This window comes from Fusarium subglutinans (genome assembly GCF_013396075.1).
Source record: "Fusarium subglutinans strain NRRL 66333 chromosome Unknown NRRL66333_c0000024, whole genome shotgun sequence".
Lineage (NCBI taxonomy): Eukaryota > Fungi > Ascomycota > Sordariomycetes > Hypocreales > Nectriaceae > Fusarium > Fusarium subglutinans.
In genome coordinates this window covers 162,649-185,464 of record NW_023502087.1, presented here as the reverse complement: position 1 = coordinate 185,464, position 22,816 = coordinate 162,649, and the positions used below count along the sequence as shown (strand labels likewise).

General features: G+C 49.7%; 7 protein-coding genes across 7 annotated transcripts; 5 read left to right on the top strand and 2 right to left on the bottom strand.

The window, feature by feature from the left end:
- Positions 1 to 1,100: 1,100 nt before the first annotated feature.
- Positions 1,101 to 1,980, bottom strand: FSUBG_2749 (60S ribosomal L10-A protein; the record flags this gene model as incomplete). The annotated part of the gene is made up of 3 exons (XM_036680555.1): positions 1,101 to 1,336; positions 1,389 to 1,773; positions 1,936 to 1,980. 3 exons carry the CDS (start codon positions 1,978 to 1,980, stop codon positions 1,101 to 1,103), a joined length of 666 nt encoding a protein of 221 aa, XP_036541769.1.
- Positions 1,981 to 2,273: 293 nt separating this feature from the next.
- Positions 2,274 to 2,855, top strand: FSUBG_2748 (60S ribosomal protein L30; the record flags this gene model as incomplete). Its single annotated transcript, XM_036680554.1, has 3 exons — positions 2,274 to 2,352; positions 2,412 to 2,566; positions 2,757 to 2,855. 3 exons carry the CDS (start codon positions 2,274 to 2,276, stop codon positions 2,853 to 2,855), a joined length of 333 nt encoding a protein of 110 aa, XP_036541768.1.
- Positions 2,856 to 4,686: 1,831 nt separating this feature from the next.
- FSUBG_2747 (uncharacterized protein) lies at positions 4,687 to 6,609 on the top strand (the record flags this gene model as incomplete). Its single annotated transcript, XM_036680553.1, has 1 exon — positions 4,687 to 6,609. The coding sequence occupies one exon, from the start codon at positions 4,687 to 4,689 to the stop codon at positions 6,607 to 6,609; it is 1,923 nt and encodes a 640-aa protein (XP_036541767.1).
- A 5,682-nt stretch (positions 6,610 to 12,291) lies between these two features.
- Positions 12,292 to 14,862, top strand: FSUBG_2746 (vacuolar VAC7; the record flags this gene model as incomplete). Its single annotated transcript, XM_036680552.1, has 1 exon — positions 12,292 to 14,862. The coding sequence occupies one exon, from the start codon at positions 12,292 to 12,294 to the stop codon at positions 14,860 to 14,862; it is 2,571 nt and encodes an 856-aa protein (XP_036541766.1).
- A 1,021-nt stretch (positions 14,863 to 15,883) lies between these two features.
- On the top strand, positions 15,884 to 18,670 carry FSUBG_2745 (pre-mrna-splicing factor prp1; the record flags this gene model as incomplete). The annotated part of the gene is made up of 1 exon (XM_036680551.1): positions 15,884 to 18,670. The coding sequence occupies one exon, from the start codon at positions 15,884 to 15,886 to the stop codon at positions 18,668 to 18,670; it is 2,787 nt and encodes a 928-aa protein (XP_036541765.1).
- A 367-nt stretch (positions 18,671 to 19,037) lies between these two features.
- FSUBG_2744 (calcofluor white hypersensitive) lies at positions 19,038 to 19,556 on the bottom strand (the record flags this gene model as incomplete). Its single annotated transcript, XM_036680550.1, has 3 exons — positions 19,038 to 19,208; positions 19,280 to 19,395; positions 19,445 to 19,556. The coding sequence occupies 3 exons, from the start codon at positions 19,554 to 19,556 to the stop codon at positions 19,038 to 19,040; spliced, it is 399 nt and encodes a 132-aa protein (XP_036541764.1).
- A 1,488-nt stretch (positions 19,557 to 21,044) lies between these two features.
- On the top strand, positions 21,045 to 22,600 carry FSUBG_2743 (meiotically up-regulated 65; the record flags this gene model as incomplete). The annotated part of the gene is made up of 4 exons (XM_036680549.1): positions 21,045 to 21,148; positions 21,200 to 21,438; positions 21,490 to 21,663; positions 21,729 to 22,600. 4 exons carry the CDS (start codon positions 21,045 to 21,047, stop codon positions 22,598 to 22,600), a joined length of 1,389 nt encoding a protein of 462 aa, XP_036541763.1.
- Between the last annotated feature and the right edge of the window lie 216 nt (positions 22,601 to 22,816).

Sequence of the window (22,816 nt, the reverse complement as noted above, 5' to 3'; positions counted from 1 at the left end):
GCCAAGATCAGATGCAGGGTGATAAGTTGCTGCCCATCAAAGACAGATCTGAGGTACCTATGAGCTAGTCTGCCCGCTGTCCCGTCCAAGGTGACACAACCGCATGTGAGGTGCCTTCATGATCCCTCATTCCATTTGCCCAATGCCAGCTTTAGCCAGCCACTTCTCATCTCATACTGCATCTGACTGTCTAATGGATGCCACTAAAACCGACCTAAAGGAACAGCGCCACACAATAGACACCGACTATCAAGTATCTCGCTATAACTGAATCAGCCTGCCAGGTAGTTTTCACAAAGAGAGAATATATAAGTCCCCGAGTGATGAGTAAAGGGACCCTCACCTCATACAACCTTACGATTCATGTTTCTTCGGCCTAACCAACGGGGCTCCATCTCGTCCAACGATAACCCCTGGTGTCTTCTGTCAGACTGAGGAAAAAAGGCGTGCGCTACCTGTGACCTTCATGGCGTCACAAATCACCCAAGTGAAGTCATGTGGCCCGAATCAAAGTGTAGCCGTATTGCGAAACTGCCCCAACAAGACATTAAATGTCTCTGCCAACAATCTTGAAGTACAGTCTCCTGTATGCACAATCCCAAGTACCTTGAAACGAGATATAATAAGCATCAAGAAATGGTAGTATTCCTCCTGCATCAAGATTCCCTCAAAGGTGAGCGGCAGTACACCACCATGGTCGGCAGAGGACGTGTGGGGATACGACCCGCCAATCACCAAGCCAAACGTGAGAGAGTTGCCACGCTTGAGCTGAACGATGAGCAACTATCTGACTATGTACGCTCTACGATAAGCCAAGAAGTGCATGGCTTAGAAACTGAGAGGCACATTTCACAGTGTCACAGATCTCAGAAAATCATGCCCCGAGCTTAGATAAGACCTATCACACTAGGTAGTCAAAGTCGAAAATTCTTTGAATGATATCATCAATGATTAGATGCACGATGTGGGAGCACAGTTCTGAATGCAAGATTTCAATTTGCCTAACCGGCACCTTTCAACTAGTAAAGTCTCGAGAGGTCCTTATTTGACAAGCCATTTTGACGCCAGAAAACCCAGATTCCGTCCTATCCATCATTTCTTTAAGCCTCAGACTTGAAGGCATCGGGGAATCGGCGGATGTTGCGCTCCAGAGAACCGTGGTTGGAAAGGAACTGGACGTAAGCACCGTCGACCTTGACGCGACCAGCAGCCTTCTTGTCGAGGTACTCCTCACGTCGGAGAGGGGTGAAGCCCCAGTTCTTGGAGACAATGATCTTTTGTCGGCCAGGGAACTTGTACTGGGATCGTCGGAGGGCCTCGAGGGCGATGGCACGGTCTGGTAGTTGATTAGTAAGACGATTCATAGTGGCGAAACGGATTACACATACTAGCATCACGAGTGCGGACGCTCATGAGAATCTGGCCAATGTTGACACGGGCAACAGTGCCGTTGGGCTTACCCCAGGCACCACGCATACCGGTCTGCAGTCTATCGGCACCGGCACAAGACAACATCTTGTTGATACGGACGACGTGGAAGGGGTGAGCACGGACTCGGAGGTGGAAGCCCTCCTTACCGGTGTTCTTGACGAGGTACTTGTTGGCGCAAATACGGGCGGCCTCGAGGGCCTCGGAGCTCAGCTGCTCATACTCGTTGGAAACGAGGTGAATGCAGAGAGGGAAGTCGTCAACATTGGCGCGCTTTCGGCCAAGATCGAAGATTCGGATCTTGGGGTCGGGGACACCACGGTTGAACCGAGACTTGGGGTACGGCTGGAGGAGAAGTTAGTATGATACTATCTTCAAAAGTTGGTGATTCATAATCAAAGAGACCACCCCGCAGAAGCAAGGCACTGGGCATTTCATCACAGAAATGCACCAGCGAGGTCAAAATCACAATATTTCTGGAGATGATTCAAATGAAGAAAAACGCACCTTGTTCTTGCAGTACCGGTAGCAACGAGCAGGACGGCGCGCCATTTTGTCGGAGGTTTGATGGATATCCGGATTGATGGTGTTGGTGTACAGGAGAGAAGAGCTGCACACAAAGAATGTCCCAAACAGCCTTTCTCGCAATGTCTGCTAATTTGTCAGCGAATGAGGTCAGCGGGTAAATATCGGCTTAGGGCTCTACGAACGGCAGGAGCGCATCGGGCTTAGCGCGCTCCACGCACTTGCCTTTTCAAAACCCATGCAACTTTTTCTTCAAACATTCAGTTCAGCTTCCATCAACGAACGTCAAGTCACCGTCAACTCGTCGCCCAATAGTCACAATGGCCCCCCAGAAGAAGAGCAAGAAGGATGCCAACAGCATCAACTCCAAGTTGGCGCTCGTTATGAAGTCCGGAAAGGGTATGCGCAGAGTCCCGAGATACGATCAAAAACGAATTTTTGACTGACCAATTTTGCAGTCACTCTTGGCTACAAGTCTACCCTCAAGAGTCTCCGATCTGGCAAGGCCAAGCTCATCATTATTGCTGGCAACACTCCTCCTCTCCGCAAGTCTGAGCTTGAGTACTACAGCATGCTGTCCAAGGCCCCCATCCACCACTTCTCTGGCAACAACGTAAGTCCCAAATCGCTAGGTCTCTTTACAAATATTGTCATGTTGCGGGAAACTACAACATGATCCTTCTCGGAAATGTTGGCTATCTAGACAACGTTTCTTTGGTCCCAAGAACCTGAGTTCTTGTGGCCTACCCAGAGAAGAAGTCATCCGACTTTGGAGGGTTCATAGGCTTACACTCCACCTACAGATTGAGCTCGGTACCGCCTGCGGTAAGCTCTTCCGTTGCTCCACTATGGCCATCCTTGACGCTGGTGACTCCGACATTCTTAGCGACCAGCAGGCTTAAGTGTCTTCGCTGATAGAGAATGCATTTCATGGCGTTTGGGGTAAAATGGGTCCAGGGCATTTGAGGATATATCAATCCAAGTGATGAAAAAGCGACAACTCTTAGTGAGAACATGCGATGCAAGAAAGCTGGCAGTTCTCCCCTTGACCTGTGTGTCTTGGGCTTCGTTCGACTTGGTATCGATTACCAGTTCAAGCCAATAAAAAATAAAGCTCATGAACATTGTTCCCCGCCAATATCTGTCTTGTCTCTGTGATTGTAACATTGGTTGCCATGCAATTGGATTTGTCAATGCCACGCTGAGTGTGGCGACACCAGAGCTCTAATGTTTGAACTCTATCACCCCGTTGTCGAGGAAGCACTCCCCTTCATCTGTATATACTCTTTCGTTGCTCGGTATCCTAACCTGAACAAGGTTTCCTAGTTCTTAAGTCAACATGCTATCTTTTGTATCCCTGTTCTGGGGGCATTAAACCTTTGAGGGTAGGAATGCACGGGTTGTTGAGGAGCAACCCGCTACTGGGAACGCATGACCTTACCAACTTCAAGAGCCACTCACTTAATTGTGAACCATAAGGTTTAGGCCTTGGCCGTGCAGTGACCACGCTAGTAACTTGTGTTGCGATCAGAATTGCTAAAGCTTGGGTTAGCTGGCTGTGAGTCAATCACTACGTGGCATACATCCGATACAACATGATCAATTTTAGACGATATGCTCTGACGCGGCTTTCACCAGTTGTTTCCCGTTGCTCATTCCTCCCTCAGCTACTCAAGCAATACATTGACTGGCAATTTATCCAAATCTCAATTGCCAATCTCCCATTACAATTCTTCCTAATTTCCAGGCGCATTATTAAAGGCACTTTACCAGAGGCCATGGACAGTACGCATGGATCAAGTATGGCCCTGTTGTTTGCGGGAAAACCTCCAGGCAAATGTCCCCAACACCTTGGGGAAGATCCGTGGCATTCATTAATAAAAGGGCCCATATAAGGAGCTGTTCCACTCATTGACACGACAGAATAACATTGAACAGCCACACATTATCTCTTACGACGCTACCGCGCCAGCAGTGTTACGGATATAGATTGGCTGCTACAGTATGAGTGAATAATTAAGATTAATTAAGTACATGTACATGTGTACCTCGAAACCATCCTAATTCTCCGTACTTTAGTCAACCCATGATACCTAGAGGGAGGCTGTTGGCAATAGAGTGTGAGTCCCTGCATATCAGGTCAGCCAAGACCTGTCGAATCCTTTGTCCTCGACTGGCAAGTTTTGCAGCTTCGTCCCTCAACATCTACGCAACATTCACTCTTCTGCAACAAACCCCAAACTGGAGTCGTTTCTCAAGACTCATCGCCATCAATACGGTTATATAGTATAGCACAGTATTTCCTGGCCTGGCGTAGCCTCCACTGTTTCAACAGTTGAATGCTTGGATGCCCCAGAAATATCGACCTTCTGTACGCCAACGCCACACGCTAAAGTGCAGGGCCCCCTACCCCGTACCTGGCAACGTCCCTTCTGAGGCGCAGACGGACTGTCCGTTAATGTATTGGACAGACGAGACACACTCCTATTTCAGCTTCGACCCTTCTTGTTGGGTTTATTATCTTTGAACACGTTCCAGATCACCGGGCGAACGTGCAACACAATCGGCCGCAAGCAGAAGACACTACGGCAGGTTTAAGCCGTACAATATCTATACTCGACCTCGAACAACCTGGTGTTGCTCTCGCCCCCTTGAGACACCGCCAACTCTTCTTACGCTACATCGCTAAAAGCATACGACCCAACACAGCCCAACCAAACAAATCAAATCAATATGTCCGCTGCTACGAAGAAGCCTCCGGCGGGTGGTGTTGGCCGAGTTTCTCATACCGAATCTAATTCTTCAACAAGTCCTTCTCCCTCACGTTCCAACTCTCGATCTACTACTCCTACCAGCAATGGCCATGCCCGTACTCGATCGCTACGAACAACCGCGCCTGTGTCAGCCCGTGCTGCTATTGCCAGAAGGGATACTCTGAGTGCTGCTGAATCAGATGCTCGAGGCGAAGCTGCTGCTGCCGTTGAAGATCTTCAGAAGCGCCTAGAGAATGAGGAGAAGTCTTCCCTTCAATACAAGCGTCAGGTCGAGGTTCTCCAGTCCAAACTCGATGAGGCGGTCAAGGAGTCGGCGAAGTTAGAGGAGAAAGCACATGAATACGAAGAGCAGATTGAGACTCTGAGTAACGAGAAGAGGGAGATGACTCGTCAGATGCGTGAAATGGAGTCCATTTACGAAGCGGAACGCAGTTCGATTCTTAAAGAGAAGGAAGAAATGGCCAGCCGAGAAGAGGGGATGCAGGTCATGATCCAGCGGCTCAAGGACAGCCTTGCCCAGCGAAACAACATGGCGGAAGAGAGTCGCCCTTCGAGACAACGTATGTCCACATATTCATTCTCTCTGCCCTCTTCCCCGCTCACTGGTTTTCCAGATTCTGCCGGTTCATCGCCATCGCTCGAAAACGGCAGCTTCGCACCTCCATCCTCCATACAGCGCAGCGATTCGCGGAATAGCTCAAAACTCATTCTTCAGAAAGATAAGCTCATTGAGTCTTTACGACTGGAACTCGCTGAGGCTCAGATTAAGCTGGTCGAGTCAGAGAACCAGGGTGGCGGTCGCCTACACGAGGTCGAACGACTTCTCATGGAGGCTCGCATGGCGAACGCTCGACTTATGGAGGACAACGAGAGCTACCAGCTGCTTCTGCAGGAGCGTACACTCAAGGGTGACTTTGGACAAAACGACTTCAGCTACATGGGCAGCAACTCCAACCAGGACGCCCTGGCTGCGCTCGAGGGCAAGGCGGCTGGTTCTAGTCTTGCCGATGAGTTGTCCGAAGCTACTGAGGGGGAATCTGTCTCCGATGGTGACCGCCGTCTTGAGGCCGAGCTGAAGTCCATGAAGGAGCAGAACAAGGCGCTCACATTATATATTAACAAGATTATTGAGCGCCTTCTTCAACATCAGGACTTCGAGTCCATCCTCGACCAGTCGAGCGATTTGAAAAGCCTCCCAGATACCAACAAGGAGCTTCCTCCAGCCCCTGCTGACAAGCAACAGCCTGGGGCAACAATCCTCCAGCGAGCCAAATCCATGGCGGTCGGGCCTACCAAACCGAGGCCTAGGCCAATCTCTGTCATGCAGCCCTCCACCAGCTCAAACCACACCGACCCTGACAAGGCACCTAGTATACCGATCGGGTTATCACGTTCAACCAGTACAAGACGGAGTCCACGGCCTCAGAGCGACCAATATACTGGGGCTGCCAGCCTGGTCAGCCAGATGTATCGGGGGCCAGACGGCCCCGTCTCTCCACCACTTGGGACTCCACGGCATTCCCAAACCTTCTTCTCCCCGCCGAACAACTCGGGCAACCCTAACGCGGCCGCCCGGGTGCCTAGCGGAGCCTCCGTGGCCACCTCCGGCAACTTTCCTGGGATGCGGAGTGAGACGTCCAGCTTGAGCGGAGAGTCTGGAGAGTTGTCCATGTCGACGCCGCCCTCGCAATCACCACCCCGAACCCATAATGATAGGCACACGACGTCGTTCGCGGGAGGCAAGCCGAGGCCGCTTCGACTGGTTCAGGAGAACCAGGAGGCTGTGAAGGAGAATAAGCGATCCAGCTGGTACTCGCCATTCACCTGGGGAGCCAAGAAGGAGGACCAGCAGGTACCGTCCGGCAACCCAATTCCCGAGTAGAGCGGGATAGGGCTATAGGAAGGGCCTGAGACTGGAGAGAAGATGCTACGCAGTGACACAGAATTAATGAGACGTGACGCTTGGATATGTATGTTCATGGGGCATCCTTGGGGACTGATGAATGGTCATGTACGATTTACGTCATTAGATATAGCGGCGTTTGGTTCATGGATTATCGTTGGCTGTATCGACGCCGTCTCTCAAGCAATGGGCGGTGTTTTAGGATTGTCCTGTTTGTGCTTGGGATAGGTGATGGACAATTCAAGCTAGTATTGGAGCACATGACTGTTGACGACGAACTGAGAATGGAGGCGTGATGTTTCTAGATATAGACTTACGGAAAGCACTCGGATAGCGAGATTACAATCATGAATATAGTTGACGATATTGGTTTTACGAATCCAGTGGCTTCTTTACTAATCTTGGATAATGTCAAATAGTGGTGTGTCGTTTTTAGGGCTGGCATTTTAGGCATACTATAAATGAGGATGAATGTACAGCGGTACAGCCTGGATGGGAATGTCATATTTGATTCCGTAAATTGCAGATTATCGAACCTTGAAGGTCATTGAGCTACAAAGCCTGACCAACCGCAAGTTGACCGGCTACTGAATTGTCAAGTTTAGTGAGATGACGTTCCCTATCAGACCCTTCATGCATCCTGTACAAAATCAATAGTCCTTCCCATGGCAACTCTATGATGCTACTTAACCGAGAAGATAAGTGTACAAGCATGTACAAGTTGCGCGATTTCAGAGGAGTCATGATGTGTAAAGCAGCCATTCGTAAGCGCGCGCATATACCACGACTGGACAACACAGCATACATACCACAGTTCCAGGGGGGTCAGGGTTATTGTGATAAGACGGGACAAGTGGTCCGTGGCACGAGGAACATCCCGTTGACACCTCAGACGGCGCGACGCGGGATGATCATCTGCGCAGGAACCCGAGGAGACGATAGGCCGTGTTCATGACATGTCAGCCCTGGGAATGGGGGGAGGTGATACAAAACAAGCAGGACAATGAATCCAAGAAATAGCGCATGTGGAGGGTACGTATTGTTTTGTGATTCAGAGGGCACGTTCGGGATTGTGACTGTGATTATCATGATGCGTTATGTTGTGATGATTGTGGTTGTTATTTGTCCACCACCAACAAGGGTTCAGATTGGCAACTGACTCTGATCTTGATTCTATTCTCGCGAAATCCGCAGAAGGAGTCGAAGCCAAGCCAGTTAAGGTGGCTAAGCATTCTATTTGGAGACTGATTAACACCAGTTGATGCCTATCAAGGCTGAATCGAGATCCAGCTTTTCTTATTGTAACATTTTGAAACTTGTCTTGTCAGTCTGCATAAACTTGGCTACTCTCATGTTACACAGGCCAGGGTTGGATACTCTCTGTCAAGTTTTGGGGTGTTGAGACGAGGCAGTTTATTAGTGATTGTAAGAGAGAGAGAGACTCGATTCCCTACTCATAGATAGTGATATTGTGAACGTATCAGTGCACACAAGGTCAAGCCCTGGGGTTACATGTTAATGAAACTCATCATAAGAAAATTAGAAAGGTGTATTTCCCTCCTTCATTTTATCCTCAAGAGGAAGCTTGGCTAGAAATACACAGGCTATTCACACCCTGTGTCCCTTCTGCTTGCTTGGCTAGATCGATCTTGTCCACCGTAATTGAGCTTGTTCTGACCAAGACATTGGAATTTGTGGCTTGAGTCTTACCCTGAACTTGAGCATCTGCTGTCCAAACATGTGGCACACTTGCAACCTTGGTGGAGAAGGATGATACTCGTGTCAGACTGTGAGAGGCTGAAGAGTCGAGAATAGTGGCTGTGACCTGAAAGGACCTACCTACTGCCTACCTACATTATTACCTCTACTATTTCTTGTTCGATTCTGGTTTTAGGCAGGAGGTAGTTGACGTAGGTCAGAGCATATGCTACTAGTTGTAGTGAACGGAAGCCGAATCTCAGATCCGAGATACAGACAGCGAAGGTCTTCATCCGCGTCTCGGAAGGGCGAACGGATGGTACCCCTCCCAAGTTACTGTTACTCCCCCATGCATGATGCGAGGATGCCGACGCGGTGCATTATGTGCATGGCTTTACAGATGATGCTGGTCCATGTCTGAGACCGAGGTTCATTGACAGGATCGAGGGTAGTTCGAGTAGGAAGGAGTTTGATGGGGCATGATTAACAATGCAGAGAGACACAAGACTTTGCAGTGCAGATTTAGAAGAACCTGACAACACATATGATTGTGTCTGTTCCATAGGTAACTACCGAGAAGTCTCAGACCATTCTCATGGCAAGAGCCGAGGCATTGTTGTCATGATGAGGCCAGCGACACGGCCCGAGCAAAGAACATGAACTTGGCATCGTGCAACCACATGGGTACCTATACGCCTTGTGACAATATGTAGCAACGTTGGCGATGACCATCTATCTTGCATATTCATCTTCTGGGGAAACATGGCTGACAGCATCAGCGGCATATACTTACATATGTACGAGGGAACTATGTTAACTCCGTCCCTCCGCCTCGACGCAAGCGGGCATCAACCAGGATCTTTCACCCGCAACAAAGTACCTACAAACCTTCAACATCTGACAGTCCCGGACAATTCTTTCCGGTCCCCGAGTAGCCGAGATAGGCAAGCAGTATCAAAATGTGCGGTCAGAGCAGTCACGGGGCTTGAACCGCGATACCCAGAGTATACCTGAGACTGGTATTCAAGAGTCGGTGAGGTATTGTAGTGTCAGTGTACTAGGGCTAGGACCACCGCCGTGCCTGAGATTTGAGCACAACGAGGGCCTCTAGAAGCGTTTTCCGGCCCCGGGGTCCTTTGATGATTGTTTCCGCCTGGTTTGGCTGGTCAAATGGAGCTTTATTTTTGCTAGCGGATTTGCCCCGGTCAGAACAGAACGGCCTATTGGGACAGTGTGTCAGGGGATGACCGGTTATTGTCATTGGGCATGTCCTACGACGGACCAACGTCCATGACGTGCAGGCTGAAGATTGGGGCATGTTCAAGTCAGATTCAGATTCGTGTCAATGCAATGCGAACGAAGAAATGAATGAATGAATGTCAAAAAAGAGAAGATGATGCAGGCTTGAAGTGTCCACATGATCATGCTGATGAGCCGTGCTGCAACACCACACATCGCATCCCATTGCACCCCACGACTGGCCCACTAATAAGAACCGTTGTCAACGTGGCTCTGGAAGCTCTAGCTATGCTAGCTGCAGTCAACAAGACAAGCCCTCACTGGGGTGCCACAAACACTGCATCGCATAGTACCCAGGAGTACGGAGCAGCCTATCGTGCAGTGGAGGAATTGGGCTAGAAAGGTTGAAAATTTCACTTCTGACCGTCTTTGTAAGGTCCAGGTCCCTTCTGGAAAGCCACTGCTGCTCGTCTTTACAATCAGCGGACCTTGCCGATGCTTCTGTGTTGCCCTGATGATAGTGACATTGTCTGAGAATATTCGAGACGTGAGACTTGGCGTTGTTGCGAAGCTTAGATTCAGACCAGAAATACCGATGATTGGATATTTGCAAGACCGTTCTATCCTCTGAGTCTCGGTGTAACAAACCTGATGACCTATGTATGAGGAGAAATGGGGCTTTGTAACTGCAATAAGTTAGCTACTCGCCCAAGTCCACTGCCTAGACAAAGAAGCGAAATGGAAGTCCTCTTGCGACGATCTGAGAGCGAGCAGGCAGAGAAGATATTTTTGGTGTGGGAGCAATCAGGTACCGGCTACAGGGATGACTTCCGCCAAACAAGGGCTCTCCGCTCTGCTTATGATTGGATCCTTGATGTCGCGCCTGGTGCCAGGAACCGGTTGCAGGGGCTATTGTGAGTGCGAATTTGAAAGGGACAGGGCTTTGCGTTTGAAGAAGCATTCTGAGGCTTGAGATGTTGTTGGGTTAAGATAGAGAGAGGCTCAGTGCGAATTGACACCCAGACAAAGGAAGCTATTCACTAGGGGCAACAATTAGAGTTAAGAAGTGCCTACTAGGTAGTTTGTTCTGACTCCCATCGTCATCATCGCCATCGTTCATCAATGATCTTGGCTAGCTTGAGCTTGCGAGGCTTACCATGTCTGTTAGGGAAAGCTGTCAACATCGATCGCCTTATTCGAGTCACATGAGCATTTTTGTATCATGGCGCTGATCTTTCTGAATAATTGACTTTCAGGAACCAGTTCTGATACTGTACCAGGTACCTTAGTTGTTGAGAAACAGCCATCAGCCAGTGAATGGGCTACAACATTGGACCGTTTATTGAGCATCCTTTATCTGCATTAGTCGTTCAGCCCTACTCCTAGTGACAGTGATATAGAGAGACGTAATATTAATTCACTGTACGTATGGTGTGTAGTGGTAGAAAACAAACATTTCCATCATATCAATGTCAAAGGCGGCACAATCCGTCACTCACTTACAACCTCAAACCACACCCACCCAGACTCAGCGAGGAGAGGCGGAAGAAGTCCTTGTTGGGATCCAATGAAATGCAACAAATTGCGACATTATCGCGGTCAAAAACTCTGAAAAGCTCGTGAGGTGTGCTTTCTTTTTTTCGTCTTTTCTTTTCCTGTTGCTCTTTGTATGTATTCTCTGCCCTAAATCATAGCCAGATGTTGGATGTAAATCAGTGTCAGCTTTAGCACCCGCGCTATCCTCCCTTGAATCTAGACTCGTCCAACCCAACAAGACATTGACTCTCTGTGTCTCCAGGGCTTTCGTACCAAGGCGACCCGACAGATTGTGTCATGCTTCAACGCTAACTGCAACTGACCAATCCAATTGATTTACCCCAGCCAGAACTTGCCCCTACGTGATTCCTTCCTGGTTCTTTGCCAGGCCCCATCCCGGGAGCCAGTCCATGTCTCTTATTTTGGGGGACGCTGCTCTTCCGGAAGACTCTCTGAGTGAGCGAAAAAAAAAAAGGACAGGAAAAAAGGTACTTTGATCTACGTACCCGGCTGCGTCAGTAATCGGATTTTTAACCAGGACCTGACGGGAGTGCGGATATAGGTACGGCCGGGTACAACACGAGCGTCACCATTTCTCTCACATCCACATCCATCACATTACGGCCAAGACTACGTCCACCACCATCTTCTCGCCTACACCCACCGTCACTCCCGCCGACCACTACCATCATACTGTGCTCACTCACTGAGTTGCTCGCTCGTTCGCTCACTACTACTTACTCTCGACCTCAACACCACCACCTCTTTTACGACAATAAACGATACATCTCGTCATCGCACCGTTTTCTCTATCCTGTACATGCCGACTGTTTCGCCCTCGTTTAGTTCGATACTCTTCCTACCTGTCTAGTCAACCTGCATCCGCCCTCACCCTTTGTCTGCCCAGCCATATCCCGCCCGTCCGCTTGTGTCGTCTGCCATATCCTCGACAGACAGGTGCCAGCAGCCGTCCGGAATAGGTTGGGTTAGCTTCTCTTTGCAGGCTCTCCCTTCTGGACATTCTCGCGGCCCTCGATCTCGGCCATACGCCCATTCTGTTTCAATGACGAGCCAACCACAATGATCTATTCTGAAATCTGCTTTGCCATTCATTGTCCCTGCTAAGGCCCGTCCCGGTGGTATGCTTGCTAGGCATTCACTCCACCATTCCCACAGGCCACCGTCATCATGGATAAGTCATCTGCCGTCTTAGACGGCACATCTGGCGTCGGTCGTGCGTCTCGTAACGTGACCGACCCATCTACAACATCATCAAGCGCAACAACAGGAAGTCAGAACTTAAAACAATCTTCTGCCAACAATTCTGTAGGCCCTTCGCCCTTGGCCTCAAGAGATTCTTCCCCCACGCGACGCCCTCGAAGGACTGCTTCAGCAAACCGCTTGCCTGGTAATCGATCTCGAAAAAACAGCCAAACCGATAATAGTCCTTCACGCACCACACGACCAAGCTTGTCCTCCGCTGCCCCATCACGCTCATTGTCTGCGACCAACACTCCAACACTTACACCCTCCCAAGAACAACAACAACAGATCCAAGCACCGACCCCACAAAAGCCAGGCTTCAACGCAGACCTTAAAGACAGCCCGCGATGGCCCGTATCGCCCCGACTGCGATCGCCTCCCCCCCAGTTTAGTAACAGACCAGCAATTCCTGCACGTCGCAGCGAGCAGGATCTTCCTTCCATTAGTGTTCAACGACCTACGCCGTCGCCGCAGCCTATGGAGCAACAAACAATATCAGAGAGCGAGATGGAGGAGTCGCAGTATCCATCTGGGATGCGAACTCCAGCTCGCGTAGCGTTGGAAACGGTTCAAGAAGTTAGTTTACCAAACTCTCCCAACCCTCCCAACGGGTCGGCTTTAGTGGAAAAGGTGAAGGAAAAGCTATCAAGCACCGACAACTATTCTGATACCGCACTTCCCGATGGACGGGCTTTACGAGCAAAGAACAGCTTGGTCGGTCAAGAGAGTGGAAGCGACACCAGCAACAACAAGGCGGAGACGAAAAGACCGACATCCGTTCCTCCACCCATAATTACTCGGCAGTCTAGTGCCATGTCGAATAAGCAAATGAAGTCGAAGCAGGATGGATCCATACAGACCATGACAGTAGAGACCGAGACCGTTCCAAGCGTGCCACAGGTTGCGCTCACAACCGCCCAAAAAAGTGAAGGAACAAATGGAACTCTAAAGACAAAACAGAGCACGGAGACGATAAAACCGAAAAAGGATAAAAAGAAGGTTACACGCAAACAGCCCCCAGTAAATGCAGGGAATGGTGAGCCTGAACCAGTGACACTGACATTGAGGGATGTTGCTAACATCCATCCAGCATCCTCCAAAGCTGATGTTTTCGAGGCAACAATTGCCAGTGCCGTCGACGAAGCAAACACCTCGGATTCTGAAGAGACATTTGTTTACGACTCTAACCCTCCAGATGGCAACGATCGGGCTGGACGCCGATTTCATTCAAGGACTCCCAGTGCTACATCTATGGCTAGCCAGGCTGATCGCCAAAATCTGCGATCCATTTATGGTATTATGGAGAGTGGAGGACCTGCTCATGGACCCAAAAAGACGATGAAGTTCGTCAACACTTTTACCAGCAACGGAAATGAAAGCTTAGCAGTCGAACCCGAGGATGGCAAAGGCTCTAACCGCAGTGGTGGCAGTGGGTCAGCACGAGGTACGACGAGACACCATCACCACATTGGTCGCTGGGGTAGACAGCCTGGCAACGGCCATGCCTCGCTATTTGATAACGAGTCCCCATTTCCGAACGCTGCGAGGTCGAAGCTCGCTGGACCTAATTCTCGCAATTCCTCAGGGCCACCGAGCCCTCGCAACGCTCACTCCAGCGCCCCACGCCATTTTGGACATAAACGTTCTGCGATGCAGATGTCGTCCAGTTACGATATGGATGACACGACAGGAGCGGATGATGAGCGTACACCTCTGCTCGGCTCGGTCCGCTCAGGTCGCTCAGGTCGAAACCGGCGTGGGCCGCACAACCTACGACAGGCCGAGTCACAAACTTTTGCAAGACGGTCGTCATACTTAAACCGGTTTGCGGCATGCTTAGTACTTACCATGATGTTTATGCTTGTCATCACTGGCGCTATCGGCTTCATGTTTGCTACTTCGCAGCCGATGACTGGAATCGAAATCACTGCCATCCACAATGTGGTGACCAGCGACCAAGTGCTGATGTTCGATTTGACCGTCAAAGCACATAATCCTAACATCGTCGTTGTCACAATAGACCACGCGAACCTAGAGGTTTTCGCGAAATCTGAATATACAGGAACAGATTCGGACTGGTGGGCTCGACCTTTCCCTCACGGCCCAGATGACATACGTGTGTCGGATGACCCAGAAAACGACCCTCCGCTGGATGATCCCGACCCAGATGACGACCTTCGACCCAACGTTCTTCTGGGACGGATCACAGAATTCGATAGTCCTCTCACTTTTGAGGGCTCTCTTTTCCATCAAGGCACTTCTTCTTCAACTGGAGAGATGCAACTCGAGTACCCTCTGAACAATACAGTGGGGGGCTCACGACGTTGGGAGCGGATTTACCAGAACGAATTTGACCTGATCGTTAAGGGCGTGGTTAAATATACTCTTCCGATGAGCGCCCGTATCCGCAGCGCCACTGTATCAGGGAGGAAGGCCGTCAGTCCAAATTCTTCAAATGACCCTTCGAACAGTACCAAGGTTGAACCTTCAAACTAGATAGGAGGCTGCCCCGAGAGAGGCAGAAGCCCTTCTAGCCTTTCTTTTGTCAAGTCACCGTTTGTCTTGTGTATTTTGAGCGTGCATAGCATGTCACATTAGGGAGCAGCGGCGTTGGATGTAAACCTCCATCCACATTATGGCTGAACATGATAGGGACATGGAGCTTCAAGATTTTGTTTCATTGTTTTGTTCATTGGTTTATAGACAGGTTTAACACCCATGCTTCCTGTCCGGTGTTTCTCGGGTTATTTTCACTCCAAGCTGGACCTAGTGAGCATGTACAAGTTGTACTGTGTGGTACGGTACACGTATGCTTGCTGGGAGTAGTCTTCGAGAATGGTTAGGGATGGAGTTGGAGTTATTGCTTTGATTTCGTTTCACAAAACCCATAGAAGGAAAAGCGGCAACTATAGGTTGTAATTTTAACGGCTTATGAAACACACAAGAGTGAAAAGAAAGTCAGGCCGACTTGAAGAGGAAGATGTGGATTGGAGCACATATCGAATGCTTCGTAGTTAGGACGGGTAGAAGAGAGTTATTATATCGTTGAATGCAGAATTCAACAGAAAGCCTGTTACTGTCATGAAAGAAACATATCCTTGTAGAATCTATATGAAAGACGAGCTTCTCATTGTGGTTTCTCATTGACATGGGAGATTAAGGCGCTTTCCTACTGGATACAATATTATGGTTCTGGCGGAATTTAGTAGTGGTGAAGTCTTATTATAGGTGTAAAGCCTCTTGTTATTTATCATAGTGGCATTTCCTGGGATATCTATCAAATTGTTTCTGCCAATGAACGTTTGGCAGATCGTTCTTAGAGGATGTCAGATTTCAACGGAAAGTGGCGGACTGTGGAGCCTGGAGCTCTATAATTTTGACCCGCATTTATGTTTTGAACTGCTTCCTTTCTCATCTGAGCTCTGCGCGACCTTGATCTTCCCTCTTGCAACCTCGGGACTCGATTCAATCGACACAGTCATTCATTCAATAACAAGACAAGGGACTGGCCGTCAGCATGTCGGGGCGACGCGATTTCCTTAATCAGGCTGCCCCTGAGAACTATGTCGCTGGTCTTGGACGAGGCGCAACAGGTTTTACGACACGATCCGATCTTGGCCCTGCTCGAGATGGACCCAGCGAGGATCAAATTAAAGAGGCTCTTGCGAAGCGTGCCGCTCAGCTAGGTCTTGCGCCGGATAAGAAGGGCAAGGATAAAAATGAAGACGAGGGAGGTGATGAAGAACGATATCAAGATCCTGACAACGAAGTTGGGCTCTTCGCCGGCGGTGTGTACGACAAAGATGATGAGGAGGCTGATAAGATTTGGGAATGGGTGGATGAGAGAATGGACCGAAGGAAAAAGCAGCGCGAAGCACGAGAGCAGGCCGAGAAGGACGAATACGAACGAAACAACCCGAAAATCCAACAGCAGTTTTCCGATCTAAAACGAGCTCTGGAGACTGTTACTGACGACGAATGGGCAAACCTACCCGAAGTTGGCGACTTGACAGGCAAGAACCGACGTAGCAAGCAGGCGTTGCGACAACGATTCTATGCTGTTCCCGACAGCGTCATTGCGGCAGCGCGCGATTCGAGCGAGATGGGAACAACAGTTATGGACGAAGGCACTTCTTCCAGCGCTGGTGGCAGCGATGCTGCAGATGGTACAATGACCAACTTTGCCAAGATCGGCGCGGCTCGCGACAAGGTGCTCAAGTCCAGATTGGAGCAAGCTGGGAGCGATTCTGCTGCGCCAGGCACTTCAACTAGTATCGACCCTCAAGGCTATCTTACTAGCCTCAACAAGATGCAGATGAGTGAAGCTCAAGCTCAAGTTGGAGATATCAACCGTGTTCGCGAGCTTTTACAGTCTGTTGTTAAGACGAATCCCACAAACGCTCTGGGTTGGATCGCGGCGGCGCGACTCGAGGAGTTGGCAGGCAAGAGTGTAACGGCACGAAAGACAATCGACAAGGGTTGTACACAGTGCCCTAAAAGTGAAGATGCTTGGCTTGAGAACATCCGACTCAACAGCGATTCTCCAAATGCAAAGATTATTGCGCGAAGAGCTATTGAGGCCAACAACACATCAGTCAGACTATGGGTCGAGGCGATGAGGCTAGAGACAATTCCAAGCAACAAGAAGAGAGTTATCCGACAAGCCCTTGATCACATCCCTGAATCGGAGGCTTTATGGAAGGAGGCAGTGAATTTGGAGGAAAACTCCGATGATGCCAAGCTGCTTCTAGCCAAGGCTACCGAACTGATTCCCCTCTCTGTGGATCTCTGGCTGGCCTTGGCACGATTGGAGACGCCAGAGAACGCTCAGAAGGTCCTCAACAAGGCTCGAAAGGCCTGTCCCACGTCATACGAAATTTGGATCGCGGCTGCGCGATTACAAGAGCAGCTCGGACAGGGTACCAAGGTCAATGTTATCAAGCGTGGTGTCCAGGTTCTGGCGAAGGAGTCTGCGATGCCCAAGCGCGAGGAGTGGATTGCAGAGGCAGAAAGATGCGAAGAGGAAGGTGCCATTATCACCTGCCAGAACATCATTCGGGAGACTCTGGGTTGGAGTTTGGACGAGGATGACGACCGCAAAGATACCTGGATGGAAGATGCGAGGGCAAGTATCAACCGAGGCAAATACGAGACCGCCCGGGCCATATACGCCTACGCACTGCGGATATTCGTCAACAGTAGGACAATGTGGATGGCAGCAGCAGACTTGGAAAGGAATCATGGAACCCGAGAGTCGCTCTGGCAAGTGCTGGAAAAGGCTGTGGAGGCGTGCCCCAAGAGCGAGGACCTATGGATGATGCTGGCCAAGGAGAAGTGGCAGGCTGGCGAGGTGGATAATGCTCGCCTCGTTCTCAAACGTGCTTTCAACCAAAACCCCAACAACGAGGATATTTGGCTTTCCGCTGTTAAGCTAGAGTCAGAAAATGGCAATGGCGAACAAGCCCGGAAGCTTCTGGAGATCGCTCGCGAGAAAGCCCCCACAGATCGTGTATGGATGAAGAGTGTTGTGTTTGAACGAGTGTTGGGCAACATCGAGGCTGCTCTAGATCTTGTCCTTCAGGCTCTTCAGTTATTCCCTGCAGCAGCCAAGCTTTGGATGCTTAAGGGACAGATCTATGAGGACCTCGGCAAAACTGGCCAAGCGAGAGAGGCGTATGGCACAGGAGTCAAGGCAGTACCCAAGTCTGTTCCCTTGTGGCTTCTCTATGCCAGGCTTGAGGAGCAGGCCGGTCTTACCGTGAAGGCTCGATCTGTGCTTGACCGTGCTCGACTTGCTGTGCCAAAGAACGCGCAGTTGTGGTGCGAGTCAGTACGACTAGAACGTCGAGCAGGCAACACAGCCCAGGCCAAGTCAATGATGGCAAAGGCACAACAAGAAGTCCCCAAGAGTGGTCTCCTCTGGGCAGAGCAGATATGGCATCTGGAGCCTAGAACACAGCGTAAGGCCCGCAGTCTCGAAGCTATCAAGAAGGTGGACAGTGACCCCATCCTGTTTGTGGCTGTGGCGCGCATCTTTTGGGGCGATCGTAAGTTGGAAAAGGCGCAAAACTGGTTCGAGAAGGCTCTTGTGCTGGACAGCGACTATGGCGATTCTTGGGCCTGGTACTACCGGTTCTTATGTCAACATGGTACGGAGGAGAAGCGAGCAGATGTGGTGACGAAGTGCGTGCTGAATGAACCTCGACACGGTGAAGTATGGCAGGCGATTGCGAAGAAGCCCACAAATGCGAGAAAGAGTTGTGAGGAAATACTTAAGTTGGTGGCTGAGGAATTGGAGCAATAGGGTTGTCTGATATTAGAGAGACTGCACCTGGTGGTCACCAGGGATTATATTGATAAATGGATTGGAGTTCTGGATTTGGTTTTATCTGGAACTAATGAGCTTAGACAACGTCCGAAGCGATGGATAGCTTTAAACACTGCATGTCATCAGAATGTGTGCGTCTCCCTCTTGTTGACCGTGATTCATTGCTCTTATACTATCGAATTACATTGCATGCAGAGACCCAGAGCTATCTCACGGCCAGTCTCATGCTGCTGGGCCATAACCATTCGCCCTCTCAATCCCAAAAGTGATACCCCAGGCTCCGACTTTGATTAAATAAGTAATACAGTTGCTTCATCTTGGTTCTTGATTGTCGAGAATTCGCTTATTTGCCGCCACCGAACCAGCTCGAGATACCGCCCTTGGCCTTTGCGGCTTCCGCTTCGACACGGTTGTCGAACTTGTCGACTACTCTCATGGCCTCGGCCTTTGCGTCCTTGGCGACAGACTCGACATTGCTCTTGATGACACCAGCCTGACGGTCGGCTGCGGCAGCCTGAAACTGGATTAGGACTTGATTACAATGTACTAGAACACAGTTATCGTGTTTTGGGGGAATAGACGTACGACACTGTCAATCTTGGCACCGGCAGCAGCACCAGCTCCCTTCAGTTCACCCTCGGCATTAGGGGAGCGGCCGGGAAGGTGGCTCTTGATATCGGCAGCAACACTATGGGCGTCACCTAATGAGAAGTTAGTAGAATCATTGGCATTGGGGTTGAGAGCGCATACTCTCGGCCTTCTTCTCAGCAGCTCGTGGGTTGCCGCCAGCGGCGTAGAGGTAGTATCCGATACCAGAGACAGCAGCGCCACCAATAAGGAGAGGAGTGCGAGACTTGGACATTTTGAAAGGGTTGCAGTCGTTGTTTGCGAGAGTGTGTGCTGTTGTGATGTGGTTTGGAGAGAGGGTTGATGAGTATGGAGTGACAAGATGCAATGACGGATGAGGCGATGATGGCCGGGTATTTATCATAAGGGGAAAGCAAAGCAAGCTCTTTTCTTCCTTAGGTAAGGTGGTTACCTCGGGACTACCTCATACCTCATAGGTTAGTAGGTACCAGGAAGATTCCCTTGCAAGTCAAGATTACTTGGTAGTGCCCCTCTTCTTCGTCAATCAAATTTCCATGTGCTCATATGCGAACCTGGAAAATGGTTGCAAGTACATGACGTAACGAGGGCGGGGAGAACCAATTTCTCGGATCATGAGGTGATGAGCTATGGCTGAACTGAATGCGGATACGTACTATGCATAACCTTTGGTGAACTGACACTGTTTAATACTGCCTATGAGCTTCAGTTGGCGAGTAGACTGTCTACCTAGGTACGGCTGCTTGACGGACAAAGCATTGTCTATACGGATAGTGCTGTCGTAGATGTCATGACACTAGTAATTCAGGTCGTGAAAGATCTATTGATCTTCACCAAAGGTACAAATATCTCTCGTCACGATACAAGATTCTTAAACGCACACTCCAATCGTTTATACTGGCAACAAGGTATCCTTCAGTTTGCATCTAATTCTTGATGTCGTAATATGATTCACTTGCAGTGACAGAATTGAATCTAGACTTTTTGTTTGATCGAGCATTCCACGCTAAAGTGATGAGCCGCCGACGGAGCTGCACCTCAATGGATTTTCTCCAGGGAACGGCCCCACCGAAAGATGCAAGTACCCGACCCGCCGTAAATCGGCATTACATCATCGAAATCTAGTCGCTTATTCTTCTTGGACCTGGCTAATAAGGTTGAGCTGTGACGACGATCGATCACGAACGACACAGCTTACTTGTATTGAATTTTTCCAATTGAGTATAGACTTTGCCTTTGTTTTTTATTATTGGCTTTACATCTATACTTGCTGCTATTTGCTTTTCTTGGCCCTTAAACTAAAAGAATTGTATTATTAGCTCCTGAAACTCTCCATTGGATATTTGCTACAATAATAGAACATCATTTTCAACACGGAAGCTGCCTCAGCTGAACGCCCCGCCACAGCCTCCCAAAGCAGGTTGGAGCCCCTAACAGTCAGTAGTAGCGCCTCCTCCAATCTCACAACGCCATAATGTCTCTCCTAGCCTGCTTTTTTGACACTTCTCTTTTTTTCCATCTCTTACTCTAATCATAGCGTTACCTTGTTCCAAGTGACACTCTGACCATTCAGTGTCAGCTGTCTCCATTATTGTCTGGAGACGAGACGCGGCTGAACAACCTCCCACGTGCCATCACTCGCTTCAAACACCACGTAATTCATCTCCTCCATCCATCATTGATAACCTAAACAAGCTCTCTGCCATCTGTGACCGGGCAATCAGCCCCGGGCGGCACAGCTGCAATGCTAAGGGTCAAGAGCTCGCGTCGTCCCGCGGGACTCAAGCCTACTGATTATGATCATGAAATTGCCCTAGTCGATCACGATGCCGCCGCGACACCGACAGGGTCAGTTACGCCCGAACCTCATAACATAACAAGATACTCAACAACATCAAGATTGTTGGACTTGGACGAGGAACACGAGGAGGAACAACAACAACAACAACAAGAGAATCAGGACGAGCAAGATGGTGGCCAAAACAATCCATCAAGCAATACGCCCAACAACGCTCGCACTAATGAGCATGACGATTCCCATACTGAGGGTGAAAGCCAGACCCATCCATCATCGAACCGTACCGAGAATGGCCGACCCTCAACGCCCCCACAAACAAGACCATCCATTGAAGTTCAAGGTCAGTATGGCCCGCGATAGCGAATCTCAAATTAGCCTGACGTATCAGCAGAGCCAACCCCCGACGCCTTTCATGGAGATCATCCACATGTGAAGCTAAAGAGGCCTCATGTCGAGCGCGAGACAGCGATAGACATCCTTTACGAGAATGAAAGGGGTGGGTTTCTCTGCGGCATTCCTCTGTTTTCTTCGCAAGCTCTTGGAGGTCTTGACCCACCTGCTTGGAGTAAGTCGTCAAACCCAGAAATACGAGTCATCCTTATCGAGTAGATGTTGACATGTTTGCTTCAGCCAATGGGTACCATAAAGCTTCACCAAGCAACATCCACAATGCACAAGTTCCTGACCCTACATGGGAATGGGCATGGCCTGAATGGCGAATTAACCATCAAAAAGGTGTTGACGAACACGGCTGGGAATATTCCTTCCACTTTTCAAAAAAGTTTTCTTGGCATAGCGGCAAGTGGTGGAACTCCTTTGTTCGCAGACGTGCCTGGATTCGCAAGAGGGTGCGGAAGAGACCAGAGGAAGTGTCTGCCGATCCACACATGCTCAATACGGACTACTTCACGATACGGTCCGCTTCTCACAAATCACCAAAGTCTCGCCCTAGTGTCACTAGCAGTCGTCTCAGTCGCTCGAGTATGAGCCAGATATCGGCCGCGGACGTGGACGAGAAACCTGTCGATATTGATAACGTGGACGACCTTATGCGCGCTCTCCGACAAGCCAGGATAGACCGAGAGAAGCTTGACGCCGTCAACAACTATATGGAACATGCAACGGACCTCCAAATCCTTCAGCACGAGATGCATGAGATAATGTCTTTATTTGTTTTCCAACAATCACGCCGCATATTGCTCAGCAGATTGATGGAGATTCACGACGAGACGACAACTCAGATGAAGAAGACGAACACTTCTGAATTGCGAGAGCGAAACCAGGCATTGAAGGATGCCGTCCATCATGCTGACGAAGAGGTTCGCAAGCTAGCCTACTGGAGCGATGTCAAGCAAATGGCCGAGAGCGGCGAGGCGAAAGAGGCAGTCAGAGGAGATAAAGGCTGGGACGAAAGTTGGGAAGGTGTCGATCAGAGCGGCGGCGCTCATCCAATGCAGGAAAAGGCCATGGTTAACGGTAAAAAGAAGGAATCGGAGACATGAGCGAAAACGGTTGTCAAGTTTCAATCTTTTTGATGAGCAAAAGAAACATGGGCGTCTGATGGAAGCAGACAAGGCGTTGTTGCATTGGTGCAGCTGGCGATTTGATGCTGGTAACTACAAGCTACCTGTTCACTATTGTAATACCTTTACTACGGAGTACATACATGGTTCGTTTTGGTTTATCTCATTGACACGGCCTTATTTATACACGACGAG